Genomic DNA, 19339 nt, shown 5'->3' with positions numbered 1-19339 from the left:
ATATTTTCTCAACACCAATTTATTCTTACAGTGAAGAGGGACATTAGCTTGCTGAACAATGGTAACATGTTACAAGGCACAGGGTATTTACCTGTGTTTAGATCCTACTGCAGGCAGACAGTGAAGATAGACCAAACCTATGATTTGATCCAGTACAGTGATGCTGTTTAGCTGCAGTGAGAATTTAACCACATAGGCAGCACTCCTGACTTCACATCCACACTACAGTCACCAGCCCATTGCTTCCCAGCAGCAGGTAAGTCACAGCAGGCAAACTTGAAGGATTCCAGTAAGTCAGCCTGGAATCTGGTCTGAGGTGCTGACTACTGATCTGCAACAGCAGAGGCTCAAGAGAGAACCCTCCGAGTGACAGTCTTTAAAGCAATATGCACTGATCCAGGAACAGGGTTGTCAGATGTCTCTGTTGCTTGCCTTTGCCTTGTCCTCCTTGTCCTGTCTACACGGATAAATAGCATAAAGTCTGACCACAGAGTGCATGGCAGAAGAGAGCCTTGACCCTCTGTTCCACTAGACACCAGTATAATTCAAGTAGTTATTTAAATTATGAAACTGATTGGTTAATTGGAAAAGGCTCTGCAACCTACAGATAAAAAGCAGTACACTACCCTTTGGTGAAATGAGTAATTTCACCAATACCCAGAGATCATCAACAAGTGCAGCTTTCTATTTTCTGTACAGACACATCAGCTTTACATCAAAGAAGCCCATCTTGTTATTACTTCCAACACAGATCATGACATGGGAGTAAAGGAGAGACAAGACACAAAACTATCTGCTCACTGCATCCGTCTGCTCCAACTGGGACCTCTCAAATCTTTCACGTGCTTTGTGCTCTTTTAAGAAGAATCACTGTTCACCAAGGTAAATCCTATGATTTAGTATCATCTAGTAACATATAATTTCTGTCCACATAACACAGGCAGCTTCTGATTGCCAAAGATCTTCATAATATCAACTCTTTTCCCCATCACTTCAAGGAACCGTGTTCCTGTAAGGCTTCCTTTAAATCTGTAGCAATCTAAGGCTGTAGATCTGCTGTGGGTGTATATCCACCAATGTCCAAAGTTGCTCTTCACTTCCAAACTCCATCAGGTTCTGGATAAATGATCCTAAATGTCAAGTTTATCCGTTCATCTCTAGAATGATATTCCTTAGGCACTCGATGCTGTAAGTGGCATTGGGGGGGAAAAAAAAAAAACCATGAGCTTGTGCATTTAAAATAGAGGTAATCAAACAATGAATAAAACCTTCATTTCCTGTGATGGCTTCTTATTCATATTTCTGAACACTTAGGTAAGGTAAAAACATCATGTTCTGACTGCTCAGGGACACTGAAAACAAAGAGTCTTTGTATATTACCGTGGACTTCTGAAATTAAGTTACAACTTTTTGATATTCCAAGTTTTTATATTGATTCTGCTCTTTCCACTGCGGGCTGCAACCTTCACTGTTGAACTTTAATGCCGGAACATCCGAGCTGACTCCTCCTGCATCACTTGGTATGTGACAGCAAACCCATTGTTTCTGTGGGTGCTCTGAAATTCTGAGGCAGAAAGCAACACGAATGCCTTGGAAAACAGTTGTGCCACTGGAAGCAGAATGTCCCATACATTCATGGGAGTGCTGCAGCACATCTGGAAAACTGCATTGCAAGTAAAGCACATAAACAGTGTCAAGGAGTTCTTACCTGCCAATCCTCCTGGGTAGCTCCTTCCATCATCAACAGAGTCCCGTGATCAAGTGGGATTCTAAGTCTTTCTACGTAAGTATAGTCTCCATCCTCTTCCTAAAAAGAAACATTAGACACTGAAGAAGCAGGCATGTGCATTTGTTAGGAAACCAGTCCTCTAGAGCAGAGCTTACAAAGCCTGTGAGGGGGGAGGAGGAGGCTCTTACAAGACCAAGAAGTCTAAGCAAACCTCTCTGTACCTGTATTTCACATAAAGTCCAGGAGCTGAGCATTTGAATGATGAAAGAAGCCATTGTATCTCACTGCCTGGATGACACAGGTAAAGTTCAACAACCAGTTCCTGCATTTAGCACAAAATTCTGGAGTGAGGTTGCGAACCTTTTGGAAACATCTTGAAATAAACAGTTCTGTGTGGAGACATTCTACAGTAGCTATCCTAGATTCCAACAGTTAACTACTTCATCAAAAGTAACATCTTCCTGCTATTCTGAATCTGTCTTGTTACAACATTACATGCTGCTATGGCACTAGCTGCTGGAAGAAGAGCTTTTCCTATTAAAAAAAAAATTAAAATCTTCCTTTCCTATAATACCTTGTAAAACAAGTTGTCTTAAACTTTATAACCACTAAGCAAAACAGAATGCTAGAATAAAAGGCAAATAATTTGCAAACTTTTGTTAAGCTTTCAGATTATGTACAACTATTTTAAAACTCAAATATCACAACTAGACATAGTGACACCCCAGCAGTGGTGTCACACGTGCCACATCAGTGGGAACAGCAACTCTCTATTGCTTTGCACTATCCTTTCCAACTTTAAATCAGATTCATACACTGCTAAGTCAAGTGTGTAGTAGTGCAACTTGAACGAGGTATGTCCTTTTAAAAGTTCATGGCTTGCTGAAAAGCTCAAAATAATGAGGTAGAGTAACAAATATTGGGAAAATTATGTCCTAAACGGAGTTTGATTTTCAGAAAACCAGCTGGGACTGTGTGTGTGTTTATAAATAAGATGCAGAGAGAAAGAGGACTGCACCTTCTAAAATGCAAAAGAGCTTGGTTGGTATCAAGTCAGTATTAAGAAACATTTTCTTATCTTCAGCTGAAAAAAGGGAAAAATTTCAAAAACAGGTATTATAAACATGACTGCTGATGAAAAGCAGAGAAATACCACTGCAAACTTACTTCTTATTTCAGAGGATTACATCATTTCACTTTGTGGATGGACAACAGTGTGCTTATTTTTATCTCTTGTTCATCTTAATTAAAAAGGAATTCCGGTAAGATAAAGATTAAGGAGAAAACATCCTTTTCAAAAGCCAGTATGTAAAAACAGCAATTACTTTCTGGTTTAAATGGGACATCTCTGAGCTCCATTTTACTTAGAAGAAGAGATTTTTATGTCAATTTACTTTGGAAAGCCAATGCAGACAAAAAGTTTTTACTTTCTTACATGTCATTACTAACACTGTCAATCAAAGCTCATTTCAGGACTTTTATTCCTAGCGCTGATGTCAGACATACAGAAAGCTCACTTGACTTTCAGAGGCCAAGAAGTTTATGAAGGAAACTTATTTTTGACATCTACAGTGGAAAAGACTTTCTGGTAACAAACATGGAAAGAAGTGCATCAGGTGACTTCTTTATGTTCACTTTGTAACTCTACACACGTACTACAAAACTAGGTACAGCAAAGCAACTGTTACGCTTTTTAATATACTAGAATTATCCTACATTTGAGTTACACATTTAATACCATCCAAGCTTTATACTATCCAAGTACACTGGTTAAACCTTTTTTCAAAATCCTTCATTACAATAACTACAATTAATAAGTCAGGAAAGCTCAGTGTGAGTTGATGGGAAGCTGTGAATACAAAATCTGTAAGAACTCCTGGACTCCATCAAGGCTGTTTTCTTGAAATGCTATCAAAATCAAAAAGAGAAAAGATCTAGTATAAATCCATATAAATCACCCAAGTTTGTTTCTTAAGTCTCAGGAAAGTTTATTGCTATAGTAGTAGGAAATGGTTTCTGGACAGTGTAGAGGAATCTTCCATTATGAGGAACACTAAATGGAAACATCCTGTAGAAGAATGTATAAATAATAATGCAGTTATACAGGCAAATGATGCTAAATCATTTTCAATGGCAAAAGTCAGCATCTTTCATGGAGAATGCTGGCTTCTAGTCTTCTGCTTCACCTATTCACCTATTACCAAGAGAATTACCCTTACAAAAGTTCAAATCTTGTATTTTTCAGATTTCATCTAGATTGTATCCCTATTTTCCAGTTTACTTCTCTAGCACCAGCTGTGTAAACACCCTCCTCCACAACAAAGCAGTCTCATCTATCAATACTGCTGCATTTTAACATGTTTATTCTCACTGTCTCTGACAAAATCCTCACTGCAGTTCTTTTCTATACAGATTCATTAATAATGAATACCAGTTATACTGCCCTTTCCACACACAATGCACTGGCCTGCCTACACAGGCCTATCTTTGAACTCCTTCAGTCCTTCTGCATCTGAGCACTCCTTCCTCTCAGCTTGTCTACAGCTTCTCAAGTCCTGCCAATACTGGTGGACAACACCTCTTCCTCCTCTGCTGTCACCACTGCCTGTGAGTCTCCTTCATGCCAATCTAAAAGTCCAACCCTCTTCATCTTGATCTGAATCTTCTACCATGCTCCACATCCCATATTCATCTTCAATTAGGTCTGTTAAAACACAAAGGGTTATTTTTCTGCTGTTTCCAGAAGTACTAGGAGATCCTTACCTTCTGCTAGAAAAAAGGACAGTGCTTCAGTGATTCATTTGAAGGACAGACCCATCTGAAGGCTGATTCTTAGAAACACAAATATCCTGCTACTATCTAACAGGCGTGAAGCTCCCCCCCTTCCCAGCAGCCACGGTTTCCTTGGTTACAGGTGGAAGAAGAGCAAGCTGATACTGGGCTTTCTAACGCCCTCCACAGCTCACACAGCCATTCACTGGACAACCACCCACCTGGTCCCTATGGCACCCACACCTCTGCCACAGGGCACCTCCCAGTGGAACATGGGAGCTTAGTGGGACATCAGGTATCACCCTTCCCTGCCATACTAACATTCCCCACTCAGCTTCCAGGAGGACACAATCAGATAACCTGGCACTGTCTCAGAGTAGAGCAGTGACAAGCAGTAGTGAAAAACGGTGGTGAGGCTGTATTGGAAACACCCATCCCACAGAGTGAAATCACTTCCTCTGGACTGGGAGGATAAAGTCATGTCCAAGTGGGAATGGAGCTTGAGGCTGTGTGGGGAATGGGAGGAGGTGACAGTGCCACAGTGGTGACACTTACGCTACAGGTAAACACAAGAGCACTCATTGCCTCAACCAATAGCTTGTGAACTGTGTATGAAACACAGCTCTAAAGCAAAGCATTTTTCTCCTGGTTCCAGTGTAGGCAGGAGCTACAATGATGGGGGCAGGGAGAACAAGGAAGCAGGAGCAAGGTTAAAGTAATTTACTGGAACCAGAAGAAAAAAATAGAAGAAACCAGATCACTGTAGACTTTGAACTATGAAGTAGGCATCCAAAAAACCTTAGAAACCATTTAAAGCAAAGGAAAAATATCAGCTGCTATCATGTAACTGGTCCAAATAAACAGAAAAGGCTGTATTTAGAAAAAATAATGCTTAAAAAGAAAAATTCCAGCAGGCAAAATAAAACAGTTTCTGGTGTCATGTTAATTCCCATGAAGTCTCCTTATTCCAGTGAGGAATTTACACCTGAAATGTATTTGCAGCTTTTTTTACATGCACTGGGCTGAAATTCTGGTAAGAATTATTTCTACTTATCCACAAAGGATGCTTGTTTAAGCAGATACAAATAGTCCATGCATGTCTCTACACTCCTTTATCCTCTATTATATGATGAACACTTACCCAGTACAGTGATCACCAGAAAGTAAAACAGAGGACTGAACCTTTCTCTCCCCTCACCCTAGAACAATTTTCAGGATAATAAAAAAACCACTTAAACCTAAGTAACTTCTTTTCATTTTTGACAAGTGAAAAAAGATTTCAGATTGTGTGATTGCTTCAGAGTGATGTACATAAACACTATCAAATTACTAACGGACAGTTGTCAAAATTCACATAAACATGCACAAAAAACCCAACCCATCAACACTACTGGTCATCTTTTCAGTTACAGAAACAGGATTTTATTCACTATCAGCTTCATCCACATTTCAAGATATAATCTAGAAGATATTTGTAGAGATACCAACATGAACTGAAGTCTCTGAAGGCTCTGATCTAGTACTCTTCAACTGCCCTTCAAGCTGTGACCTCACTTGTGGTACACAGTGTTTTGTACGCAGTACATGATCCCACACAGGAAACCACTTTTTTTCCCCAGTACCATTTATCCACAGTGACGTTCTACATCTCTCATCTTGTACGTTCTTTTTATCTTTCATTGCAAAATCCTTAAAAGTATTCACAAGAACAGAGAGAAACAAAGGCCTTTGAAACCCTAGAACCTGAAATAGAATGTTGGCCCTCAAAGAGGTTTAATTTTGAGAGGAAAAGGATTTACTTTCTATTTCCCTCCTCAATGAAGACTAACTCTGGAAAACCCAGTGTACTGATACTGGCAGACTGCAAACCAGGGAGAGCCTGAATGCCTGTGATGACTGTTAATCTGAATTCCTTTTCCCTAGATTACATTCCTCTTCCTGTAACTTGCTTTTTAACAAAAGAATGATCAAATTTCAAAGATCTACAATCAGTTTTAACTTTCTCTTAATGAAAGAGAGAATGCTACAGTACAATAGAATATGAAAATTAATTCTTTGGTGGTACAGCCTGAAAGGTTGTAATTTCCATCAGAGCCTCTTGTAACTCCCACTTGCCAAAGCATCTATTGTCATAGGATGCTCTCAGGAAACTGCAGCCTTTGGCAATGTGCAAAGAATACGTAATGTGTGCCATGTAATTATTAAGTATGAGTTCCCTTAGGCACAGGACACACTTAATAGCAACTATTTCAAAGATCTGCACGTGGGCATTCTACCTCAGAAAAAAAGGTATGTCACACTTGCAAAAGGAATACACTTCACAGGTAGCAAGACTCAGCTAGTCAGAAATAATCAGGTTGAAGGTGCTAAAGAAAACAAATGAGGAGAACTTGAGGGATACATCTATAGAAAACCATCCATCCCTGGGAGAAAAGGGAAGAAATCGTGCAGTACAGATCAAACAAGGCAGCCAAGTATGAATGGCACAGACTGAATTCCCCCTTTGGTAATAGTGGGTGTCTTTTCAGAAACTCTATAAAAAAGGCATCTTACTCAAGAACTAGGACTGATTTTTAAGACAGAACCGGCCAAGTTTATACTGAAGTTTAAGTGTATTTTGTTCTAATTCATCAATGGGGAATAGAGGCACTTCTAAAATGAATCCAAGCATCATTTACAGTTTTCTACAGGAATAAACTTTCCAGCTGACATTTTATTATAAACACAGCATCAGGGATACTTACTCATGCTATGCTCACTGACATAACAGACTGGTTATGTGATCTCATGCTCAGGGACCAAGGTTAAACTCACTTCAGGCAACAAAGAATTTACAAATTGGAGAACTGGTGAAAAATACAAACTATTTGTTTTCTGGCTCAATTTCTGACCTTTGCTGTCCAAGACTAGGTGACCCAAGGCGACTCTTGATGGGCAGACTTCAGTATAGCAGCACATAGTTTCCCTGTTGGCTGGTAATTACCACCTCTGCTTTCTGCACTACCTACTCCAAATAAATAGCAACACAAGCATATAGCAAACATCTTTCCAAAGTTGTCAAAGACTGCACAAGCAGAAAATTCATCTGAAATAGGACACCCTAAAATAAGGCCTATATTCTCAACACAGGTGAATCCTTTACTTGGATAAATACAAACTGTAAAGTTTAAGCTGGCTTGCAAACGCCGCATTCCCAAGTATTTAATCCAGAAAGAGTATTCACTACTGAATCACCAATTAACTCCTGAAAGGATATTCCACACATCTCCTTATGAAAGCAGAGGATCTCTGTTTAGTCTGCGAGTATGATGTGACAGTTTCCATGGTATTTTATGGAGAAGAAATTAGCTTCTTCCCTTTGTTCACTGCCCCTCAATCTGAATACACATGTCAAAATGTGAACATTGTTAAGAGGATTTTTACTTACAAGAGCGGTCAGAACTACTCTTCATCCCACGTACATTCTGCATTACATAACGTTGGCCTGAGTTTAAGAAAATGGTAGCAACTCTTTGATTCATTTACACGGTGCAAGTCCACTTCCAGCACCACTGATCTCATTTTAAGTACCAGGAAGGGCCCGTATTTGGGCAGAAGACTGCCCAGGTTCCAATTTCACTGCAGCACTACACTACACTGCTGCACATTACTAGAGTGGTCCCATCCCCATCCTCAGGGTGTCACAGTCAATTCAAGAGATTTCTTGATCCCTACACTTACTCCACAGAACTTTAGAAGTTGTGCTTTCAGAGAAAAAAACAAACATGTAAGTAGCTTTAAGACTCTCTCAGTATGATATGAACACTCACAGGGGAAGGTTTCTTCCTCATCTCAAAGGTCCGAGTAGCACCGAAGCTGAGTGAGGCAATGACAGGATTTTTTCCCAGCGATGGCTCGTCGTCGCTGTGCCAGTCCACACTGTCCTTCTCATTTCGGTAGAGGTTGCAGAGCAGAGAGTTGAAGGTGTAGCCAGTGAGCTCCTCAATGCGCTCCTTCAGCATGGTCAGCAGAGGATGCCACTGCAATCAGCACAGAGGGGGAGGGTAAATGCCACTAACGCAGGCCAAGGGCAGGTAATGCAAGACAGAAGGCGAAAACTACTAAGAAACAAAATACACTGCACTTTAATCACAATAAAATTAAAATCAAACAAATGACTCACAGCAATCCTGATGATATCTTTAGCAGAGCGGAGGAATGGGCTGGGCTTTCTGCAAAATATGCACACGTTACCCATCGCTCAATACTAAATCATCTCTTAAAACTCTGAAGCCAAGCTGCCTTTCATACTAATGGAGGCAATCAGTGACTAAATGACACTGCTCTCAATTGCCTGCAGCTGCTGACAGAGAACAAGAGGAAAGGTTGGCCTAACGTGGCCCTCTGTCCGCACTCTGTTAGCACAGCTTGTTGAGCTCAACTCATCACCTCTTGGGGTTTTGACTCTGACACTGTAACTTTCCAGTGGGTCACAAAACCAATGTCACTGGCCCTGGATTTCATCCTTCCCTTTGCTAACATCTTGCTGAGCCCACAGCCGAGGGAAGCTCTACACATCCCATTACAACTCAGTCCAGTTACTTACTGTTATAAACTTACACCATGACTTTCATCTGTCAAGAGTGCTTTTAAGAACTACACAAATACATAAAGAAAATTTAAAAAGCCAAAGCAATGTAGGGCAGAATTTTTGCCCATTATATAAGCAGAAGCAGAGATCAAGAGAGGATAAGAAACTGATTCCAAATCTCCCAGTGCACCACCAGCAGAAGAAGCAACAGACATACTAGAAATATTTTCTAGTATCCACCTCTAATACACAAGGCTGCACTACCCTTTTTCCAAGCTTCCCCAAGTTTAACAGGTATTTAACTTATTGGTTGCTCTGCAGGAGCCTCAACATATCATCCTTCTCTATTGGGGTGTTTCTAGCCAAGTCACATCTTCAACAATTAAGCATCATGTGAGTAATTAATTCTAGATAAAGACAGCTTGCAGCTATGGGACATGTAGGGAAAGCAGTAATACCACCCAAACCCTCCCCCCCAAAAAAGTTTGCTTGCAACTGGGCTGCCTGAATGTGCAGAAGAGTTCAACAAGAATTATTGAAAGCACTTTTCGGTGACCAAGCAGGACTAGATTTCTTCAACTCCCATCACAGATGTATTACTAAAATGTTACCATATGGTGAATTTTACAATGTAGTTGAAAGACCACTACAAACCTGCAGCAGTGGAAGTAGTTTTGTTGAAACATTACTGCGTCACCAACTCTATCACTGCTTACAAAGAAACATTTTCTGATACCAAAACTCATTTAAGCACAAACACTGGATTATACCTATATTACATATGCAATTTAGTCTGGATTATTATATTATCTAGTCTGGATTATATCTATATTATAGATGCAATCGCACCAATTTTTACCAAACAAAAAAGGAGGGACACAAAGCTAATTACTCCTACAGATCAAGTGTTTAAGGCAGTAATCAGTTTTGGTTAAGCTGTGCACGAAATTACATTTTACTCGGGACATTTTTGTGATAGAAATTCTATTCTACAGGTAGGGACTGTGGTCTTTACACCATCCCCAGCTACTTCTAAGCTGCAAGTACTCCCACTTGCAAAGCTGAGTGAAATGTCCACGTGCAGTGTACTCATAGATCTGCCTACGGGCAGCTTCCAGACAGGGAAGGGCTAGTTTCCAGCTGTGCAACTTCTCCAGTGCAACTCACTTTCTGCTTGAGTTTCTTCCTCTCAGTAAAAATCAGAATCATTCAGGAATAAAAGACAGAACCAGCATGAGTGACTCATTTAGGCCTTGTACCTTTTGGATGAGAGAAACAAGCCAGTGGCCCAATGAGCGCTAACTCACAACTTGATGCAAACTGAAATGAAACCTCGAATTCAGGGTACATGGGCTCTATCCAATCTCTGAGTAGCAAGAGGTTTCACAACAGGCAGTTCTGAACTGGATTTAAATCATTAGTGTACAACAGAATGATTCTGTGAGGGCACTTCCAATCCCTAAAGCCATTCAGCTTTCAGAAAAGCCCATTTAAAATAATATTTCACAAATGAGTACCAAAGAAAAGCCTGGTTTTCCACTATGAGTTCTGTAGGTTATAGAATTTTTAACTACAGTATTTTTGAGACTACAAAATCTTTGCAACTCATCATGTTAAACAGCACCTTTTCAACTCTTCCCAAACTGAGCTCTGCTAGATGGTATCCCACTCTGGCAGCACTTCTGGGACTTGGGACACTTTTCCCTCATGCTATCCAGCTTTCAACAGTGACACCTAATTACTGCCATGGAAATTTTAAACAAAGCAATACCAAGAGACAGACTGCTGGGACAACAGGCTGAGAAAGAGAGAGAGACGGAGAGAAAACAGGAACAAAACATCACTGAGTCACTCAGAAGGTTTTTAACTCTTCCAAAACAGTGTGGGAAATTATATGCTACAATCTGGAATTGCTGAGCAGATGAGTTGCATGTGTGATTTTCATAGCATCCACATAGGAATCAAAATATGCCTAAACTCTCATTTAAGCAGTATGGAACCTAAGTGTTTCTGAAAGTAGCTTTTTCAGTAATTGGTATTACTGTATCTTTACAACAAAAACTCAGTACAACTGTGTGCAGTGCAATCCGCCATATAAAGACCCTTGCCGTCAGTCACACAGAGCAATTCAGAGTTTTGTCCAAAGCTACAACGACCCAAAGCAAAACTTTGAACTCTATAGTAGTAACTTCCTTTTAGCAACATTTAGCAACTAAATCATGCTCCTCTCAGTCAACTCACTCAAAGTGTATTTTATAAAACTGACCACACTCCAGTAGAATCTGCTGCTGATCATAAATTAAATGTTAACAGATACTCTAGATAACTAGAGGACAGAGAGAACTTTTATCCGTTGATCTCTGCAAAGGATTTCTCTGTAGACAATAATAAAACCCATACATGTAAACATACATGTAAACATATACATACATTTGGATTTGGCTGCATTGTTATTCTGGAGTATGTGTAAGGAAGCTCCCCATACCAGGATGTAAGCCGTGGTTCCTCAAAAGATACTTCTGAAAAAAAGGAAACTTTCTAGAAAGACTTTCTCAGTTGCCTTATCAAAGGATCTGAAAATGGAAAGATGATTCAATTCTGCCAAGAAACTTGATCAAAAAGAGATTGTCCATTCCCCTAAAGTTAAAAAGGAGCCCCTTAAAATCCTCAGCTTTACATAATGAACGCAAATGAAGGAATGAAATTATTCAAAATTAGGTGCGCATCTGCAGGTGAAATTACCTTGCCAAAATCTTGGAAACACATCCATTTTCTTACCCCTATGCCAGACAGAGCAGGGACTGGATGAGTTAAAGACAGCAGATGAAACTGAAATTTTATTTATACATCTGGCTTGTTTCACATTCACCTGGTTCTAGTGCCCAGTACGCTGGCATAAGTTGCAAGATACAAATGGCTCCACTAGAAAGGGTGAAGTAGAAAGGACTGTAACATCCATGGGACATTACAGAAACAAAATGTAGCAAGGCTGCACACAACATATTGTCAAATATGTGTGTGCTGTGTGGTATAACACAAAACAACAGGTTAAAAATACTTTCAGCTTCTGAAAAGACTATCTTGGCAAGTATTTCTCATGCTTGGCACGTTAACATTCTGCATTATACCATCCCCTTTATTGCCAACCAAGGAACACACATGGTGAAGACATTTTCCAGCCCCATCTAGTAACTACTCTGATACATTATCTTACATCGGTTCCTGACTAAAAGTGGAATTTAGCTAGAACAGGTGCCCCTTAGTGAACAAATCCAGAATAGCAGCCTCTTCTCCTACTGCATACTGGAAGTAATAAGTAAAGCCAAAGCAAAGGAACATGCAGCTGCTGGGATTTTAAATAAAAGAGGCAAAAAATACACCTCATAGAAGAAACCTCCAAGAACACAATTCTTGCAGCATTGCTGGGAGACTGTATGAAGGGATGGTGACCAGACTTAATCTTAAAATGAGTGAGAAAAAGAACTGGAGATGACAGAAGAGACCAAGATTCCAAGATTTTTAAGACAGGCAATTTTAATTTGGAAAGATCTCACTTAGTTGGCAATAGTAACATGGTATTAGAAATTGAAAAGTAAGCTGCAGTAGTCTTCAGATATGCATGGAAAACCTGCATGGAAACTTGAAGAAGTGGTAACACTGAAAATGAAAACCCATTCTAAACAATGCACAGACTGTTATGGAACTGACCTGTGAATGACCTGAAAAGGTGCTCTGCACACTCCTTACCCTGTCTGATGTGAGTTCGCTGACCCCAGGGTATGTCTTGGAGGAGTTGCTCAAACATCCAGTCTGCTTGTTCTGAGTCAACAAAGCCAGGAACCAAATGAATCCTAAAGATGAAAAAGGTAGAGAAAAGTATATTCCTTCCATTTTTCTTTATCTGCTTTGGGAAAATATTTTCATTTCCAGGATTCCCAAAGGAGCTAAAAATGGCTGTAATGCATCGTATCAGAAGTCAAAGCCCAGTATCCTGCTTCTGACCACAGCCAAAAGCAGGTGTGAAGGAAAGAAAAGAAGAGCTCCTGTTGAGTCTTACCCTCACCAAACGTATGTAATTGCTTTTCAAAACTTATAAAAACATATGACAACCAACAATATACCATGAATTCCAGAATCAGCCACATGCTGTTAAAAATGGCATCCTTCTGCTTCTTATTACCTTCACACCTGACAAATCAGATAGCCCTGATTATGGTAATACAATCAACATAAGTAAATAATTGCCCCTTATTCACCATCTCCACATCACTTAAAATTTGATAGCCCTTTATCCCTACTGCCATTGCTATTCCCCTTTTGAAGCATAAGGAAAAGTATTTAGCATAAGGACAGCATTTAATGTCTCCTATTTTTTCATTTCCATATGTAAATTTAATATTTTGATTGGACTAACAGTCATACAAGGATTAGAGCCACTGCAGTGGGCTGCAGAGTACGAATGATGCTAAAAGCAGTTTATTCTCTCAAGCATTCCATGCCCCAAAGATGTAACAATAAGAGTATATAGTAAAGGTGTTAAACAAAGATGCAAATCTGATTATTAGCTTTCCAGAAATATATATATTCCATCAGTGTATTACAAAAAGAAACTCCAAAAAATGCAGGATAACCCAGCTGGCTGGGTATCTTGTCTCTTTCCAGCTGGTCAAAGCTTTTACCTTTCAAAATGCTTTAAAAATTTGTTTGCATCTTTAGAAGAACCTAAGATGAAAGCACAAAAATGAAATAATACAATATTCAGAAGAAATTAATTCAAACACACAAAAAATTACTATGTCCTTGGCATTTTTTCCACTAATAATAAAAATCTATCAAATTCAGAAGAAGAGGATTAATATCGATATTGCAGCTAAGTCAGCAAGGTAAAATGTATTTTAGTTAGTAGGAATCACAGAACAACCAGGTTTTGTTTTGAAGTGTCCTGAAGCTGAAATAAGTAAGGCATGGCATATAAGCAGAAGGGACAATCCTGAAGTTACCACGATTGCATAAAGTTAAATGTTTTTATTAGAGTGATTTAAAACAATTCCAATTTACAGCTACAGGTTTTGGGCCACTCTTTAACTGTACAACACAGACATCACACACTTGCTAACACAGGAATACTGATCCAAATTTGCAGCAGCAAGTCACTGTGAATCGTGACAGAAATGAACACAGCCCCTTGTCCTTATTCTGGGAAGAGCACTGGATGCAGTACATACCAGATGTCAGGAGGTTTATTTTTCTTCTGTTCAGTGCTGCTCAGAACCACCTAAGTCCCTGCTACCTAACACTCAAAAGTATTTCCAGAAGTACTTTAAGCAGATGATGCACAGAAGAGCAGCGTGCAGCTGCTAAAGTCAAAACCCTTTTCAGAGACTGGACTTCAGAAAGCTGAGTATCACCACATCACTCTGCAAAAGCAAATAATGCTTCCTCCACTTACCTAGAAATGCCAGTTGGTCCCTTGCTGAGCTCATACACACCAGGCTTGCTGAGGATGTAGAAAGGAAAGTCATCAGGAAGACAAGCAAGAAATTAGACCGAGCAGCACAGACTAGAATTGCTGTAGGCCTGGACTAGGGAAAGTTTTCTTTAAAAAAGAAAAGAAAGTTTAAAAAGGGAAGAAATAATGTCCTGGACATAAAGGTCAGAGTAAGACAGCAAGGTGTGCTGCAGAAGCAAATGAGTTTGTGTGTGTGTCCTGTCCCTCCTTCCACCAAAGGCTCAGTACACAGTTTTAGAGCTCTTAGAAAAAATAAAAGAGATGCCATAGGGAATCTAAAGGAGACAACCATACATGACTGCACTCAGATCACTATGTTTGGATTTATAAGTACACTGAGGAAGAAAATTCTGCCAAGTTAGCCAAACTGAAGCAAGCTGGATTTTCAATATCTCTAACTCCACCATACACCACCACACTTTGTCATGCTTCATGCCAAAGTTATCCTGAGAAGATCCCCATTTCAACACAAAGGGTAAGTAACTTACAAATACCCAGCTTTGCTATGACACTATCAGCCACTTCTCTGAGCCCTGAAAGAAGCTGCCAGACCAGCTATATTTCTGGTATATTCCAGAGTAAGTAATTTCCAACACAGTTTACACTGGGACTGTCCCAGGAAAACGTACACTGCTAACCAAAGGAGACATGCTGGCAGTTGTGCTAAACCAGAATGTCCAACTGATTATGATTACTGGCTTCCCAGCTACACCAAAGGCATAAAAACCAGCTAACAAACTTGGACTCTCCTCATAATACCCTCAACTCATGATAAAAGGCTTAAAAGCCACAATTTCTACTCTTATCAACCATGATGACAGAAAAAGTGCACAGAGAAGTCAGCAGGGTACTCACTCTATCACACCTGCCTCAGGAACTCTGCGCTCCACCTGAAAGGTAACAAGACAGTACACGGTGAATATTAAAGTACCTGGCACTCTCTAGTCACACAGAACTCATGGTCATCTCTAGTGACTCTGGGAAGCCACACACTGATAAAGCCTGAAAAAAAATCACACCCCAGGGCAAGAGGGAAGTAGTAACAGCTCACCCACGCCCTCCTCACCCCAGAAACTCTCAAACACAGCTACCATTGCAGGCTGGTTTTTAGCCACCAACTGCCCCCTAAAGGACATTGATTTCTAAATTATTTGCATTATTACAGTACTCGCTATTTATCAACTTCAATCAAGAAAATTCTTACCTTTATGTTGATAAAAACACCCTTATGTAAGTAAAAATTTAGTGCAACCCTAAGAAGCATGAACAAACCCTAGGCCTCAGTCAAATGAGCAAAACACAAGAGAGATCAGACATAGCAGGAGCTTACACTGTAAAGCTGTCTGCACAGCTGAGATAGCTGTACTTTGTTAAAAGACAAACAGAGTCGTTTAATCCAGCCTTGGCCATCATTCTGGTTGTCTCAGGGATTTATGCTTCTCTTCTCTGCGCTCAGTGGAGTTCTGATTTCAAAGGAGTTACTGCACTGAGCCAACAAGAGGATCAAAATATAGTATTATATAGATAGCAGGTTCCTGCCACAGAGAAAAGAGAATCTTCCCAGACCATCTTCAGCACTTCCAAGCCAAGATGACAGCCTTTGAAATAAGTCTAGCTTAGAAAGAAGTGCTCATGATTATTTTTATCCCCAAGCAAGGAAGTGTCCCAACTCTGCAGAGCGCACAATATCCTTCATCAGCTGATGGGACATGAAGTCTATAAAACAAATCCCATGCCCTTCCCCTGTAGCAAGTAAGACAGATACCCCATAACTTTCTGTTTGCCATATATGCCAAACTCTGCTTAGTAAAAGCTCCAAGTTCAGTTTAGGTGAGTTTTTTATTGTTTTGAAACAATGGACTATATTTATATATTCTATATAAATGTACTTTAGTCTCATTTAAACAATGGACTATATTATCCTTTCTCTCATTTGCAGTTTAATAACAGATGAGATTCTGCTAGTTACCAGGAAATTTTTACCTCTGATGGCTTTTCAAAGACAAACTGCTTTTGAGTATGATCTTTCTGCCTCCATGCTGGTCTGGCACCTGCAGGGGCAAGGCTGTTGGCCACAGGCGCCTTAGGTGCTAAAGCAGAGAGAGAAAGAAGAAAGGATCACATGAACTGAATATCACTGTACAGAAAATATAGTTAGGTAAACTTATAGAATCATTCCTTAGAGTATTCTCCTCTGCTTGGCAGAGACTGAAGGAAATTGCCAAACCTAAGAGCTAAAATAGCAGTTAAATAAGAGTTAAAATTGCACAGGAACTGAAATATACATATATATATATATATATATATGTTATTCATGGGCAAACAAAACTGAAAGCATACTTTCATCAGAAGGGATGACATCAGTAACTTTTCAATTCTACAACAAACACCCATCACACACCAGAAGAAATTGCTCCATGCAGCTAAGCTGCTTCCCCCACTATTCCTTTTCTTAGGGAAAAAAAAAAAAAAAATAGAGAAAAAGACTTTTAATAAAACCGGATTTTTAAACCAGGGAGAAAGTGGAAGAGCAATTCAGGCACACCACTTCAGGTGTTTTATTTACACATGCAAACAGGCTTTAAAATGGACCTGAAACACAAAGTCTTCACTCTGTGTAATTCAAACAATGGGGAAAATAATGGGTTTTTAAATCCCCTTAGAAAATGGAGGAATGAAATGCACCTGTGACAGAAAATTTTGAGGCCACATACACAAGTCAAAATAGTTGGCTATTTTTTCCATTATTAAAAAATCAGCTTGCCTAGGACACTCAGTCTGCAGAGATATGGGAGCTTGATGGAAACTGTAATCAGGTGAGTGGAACATGTTTTGAGGATGTTCACAAAAACAAACCAGTCTCTCTTGCAAGACTGGAGACCTTCAAAGTGCTCCTCTTCCTCTGCACTCCTTGGTTACAATGTCTGCTAAAAACCCCTTGATGTTAACTCCATCCCTTTCCACTACTTCCCTTTATTTTACAATGTTTCCACCGTGAAAAGATAAACGAAGGCACATAACGCGTTTTATGAATAAAAAGTGGCTGATTGTTCTTACAGAAGTCAGCTCCACCAAACACTGTTGGTCTCATTCAAGCTGCCCAGAGATGCGAACGACACGCTCACCTCAATGTGCCCATTAGCAACACATCCAGATCCTGCGTTCTGCATCCAAAATCGCCGCACCTGAGGCACACGCTCAAATTTTACTTAAAAACTGGGTTCGAACACCTGCAGCTCAGTTACCGACGGCAACGGGGGAAACGGGGCCAGCCCTCGGGGCCGAGCAGCGCGGTCGGAAAGCGCAGCCAGAGCGCAGCCCCGCTGCCCGCTGCTCGCCCCGTGCTGCCCAGGACGGCAGTGGAGAAATGCCCGCCGCCGGCAAGGAAGGGAAGGGCAGTTCCCGGCCGGGGTGCCGCACACCGCGGCCAGGCGGCTGTGGGCGCTCCTTACCTGCGGGCCGCGCCGCTGGGGCCCCGGCCCAGCCGCCCTGCACCCGGGCCCGCCGCCGCCTCTCCGCCATGCCCGGGCCCCGCCCGCCTCCGCCCCGGGCCTGCGCCTGGGCCCGGCTGAGGCCGCAGCTCCGCCCGCCGGCCGCGCACGCAGCGGCAGAGCTTTAGTGAAAGGTGCCCCGGCCCTGGGAAGGCAGCGGCGCCCAGCTCGCCTCCCACCCTGCGTGTCCCATTCCAGCAGGGGGGAGAGTGCACTCCAGGTGTTGCATGGCGCCGGTAACAAAAACATTTTTGGAAGCAGCGGTGCAAAGGGACGGGATTGATGCCACCAGAAACCCCCTCCTGTTTTCTGACAGGTGCCCAGGATAGTCCCAAGGACGTGGACAGCTATTAAACATTACCTCAATCACCGAGGTGAACAGACACTCGAAGTCGAGGCAATTTAGGTTAAAGTATAAGTAAAATTTAGGTAAAAAATTAAGTTAGTGATTCTCTGCTGCAGATTGGAAAATAGAAGACCTCAGAGGAACCCAACCTACAGCCTGCCACCACATGAAGGGGGACCACGAGCTCTGAGAACCTCCTTACCTGGGTACCCCTCCTTCTGTGCCAGCTGGATGTGCGTACTATTCCCTCTGCCACACACTTCTGAACACCTTCAAAAGTTAGAAAATTGTGAATTGGAAATAATTATTTATTAATAGCTTAACAGTGCTAATAAAATTTGTGTTCCACTAATTTTAAAGTATCAGCACTGTAGAATCACAGAATATCCCCTGTGGAAGGGATCCACAAGGATCATCTTAAGTTCAACTCCTGGCCTTGCACAGGACAGCCCCAAAAATCACACCATGTGCTTTTTGAGAGTGTCAGCCAAACACTTCCTGAACTCTGTCAGGCTTGGTGCCATGACTACTTCCCTGGGGAGCTTGCTCCAGTGCCCAAACACCGTCTGGGTGAAGAACTTTTTCCCAGTATCCAACCCAAACCTCCCCTGACTCAGCTTCATGCTGTTCCCTTGGTTCCTGTCACTGGTCACCACAGAGATCAGTGCCTGCCACTCCACTTCCCCTTGTGAGGAAGGTGTAAGCTACAATGAGGTCTCAGTCTCCTCCAGGCTGAACAAACCAAGTCACCTCAACTGTTCTTCATAAGGCTTCTCCTCCAGGCCCTTCATCATCTTCATAGTCATCCTCTGGACACTCTTCAATAGCTTTATATCTTTCTTATATTGTGGCCCTCAAAACTGCACACAAAATATTGAAGGTGAGGCCACACCAATGCAGAGCAGAATAGGAGAGTTACCTA

The 19339-nt window shown here is 41.1% G+C and overlaps 1 protein-coding gene across 2 annotated transcripts; it reads right to left on the bottom strand.

The window, feature by feature from the left end:
* Positions 1-63: 63 nt before the first annotated feature.
* On the bottom strand, positions 64-18102 carry ALKBH3 (alkB homolog 3, alpha-ketoglutarate dependent dioxygenase; the record flags this gene model as incomplete). 2 transcript variants are annotated; one of them, XM_082283339.1, is made up of 9 exons in its annotated part: positions 64-1186; positions 1709-1807; positions 8311-8520; positions 11502-11590; positions 12819-12922; positions 14521-14568; positions 15436-15470; positions 16564-16670; positions 18033-18102. In XM_082283339.1, the coding sequence occupies 9 exons, from the start codon at positions 18100-18102 to the stop codon at positions 1094-1096; spliced, it is 855 nt and encodes a 284-aa protein (XP_082139465.1). In that variant the 3' UTR covers positions 64-1093. The 2 variants fall into 2 exon arrangements, with proteins under 2 accessions (XP_082139465.1, XP_082139466.1); XM_082283340.1 differs by lacking the exon at positions 64-1186 and adding an exon at positions 1343-1564.
* Positions 18103-19339: the final 1237 nt, after the last annotated feature.

This window comes from Coloeus monedula, assembly GCF_965178545.1.
Source record: "Coloeus monedula genome assembly, chromosome: 6".
In the NCBI taxonomy this organism is placed as follows: Eukaryota; Metazoa; Chordata; class Aves; order Passeriformes; family Corvidae; genus Coloeus; species Coloeus monedula.
The sequence above is the reverse complement of the archived record's forward strand: the minus strand, read 5'-3'. Positions and strand labels throughout refer to the sequence as shown.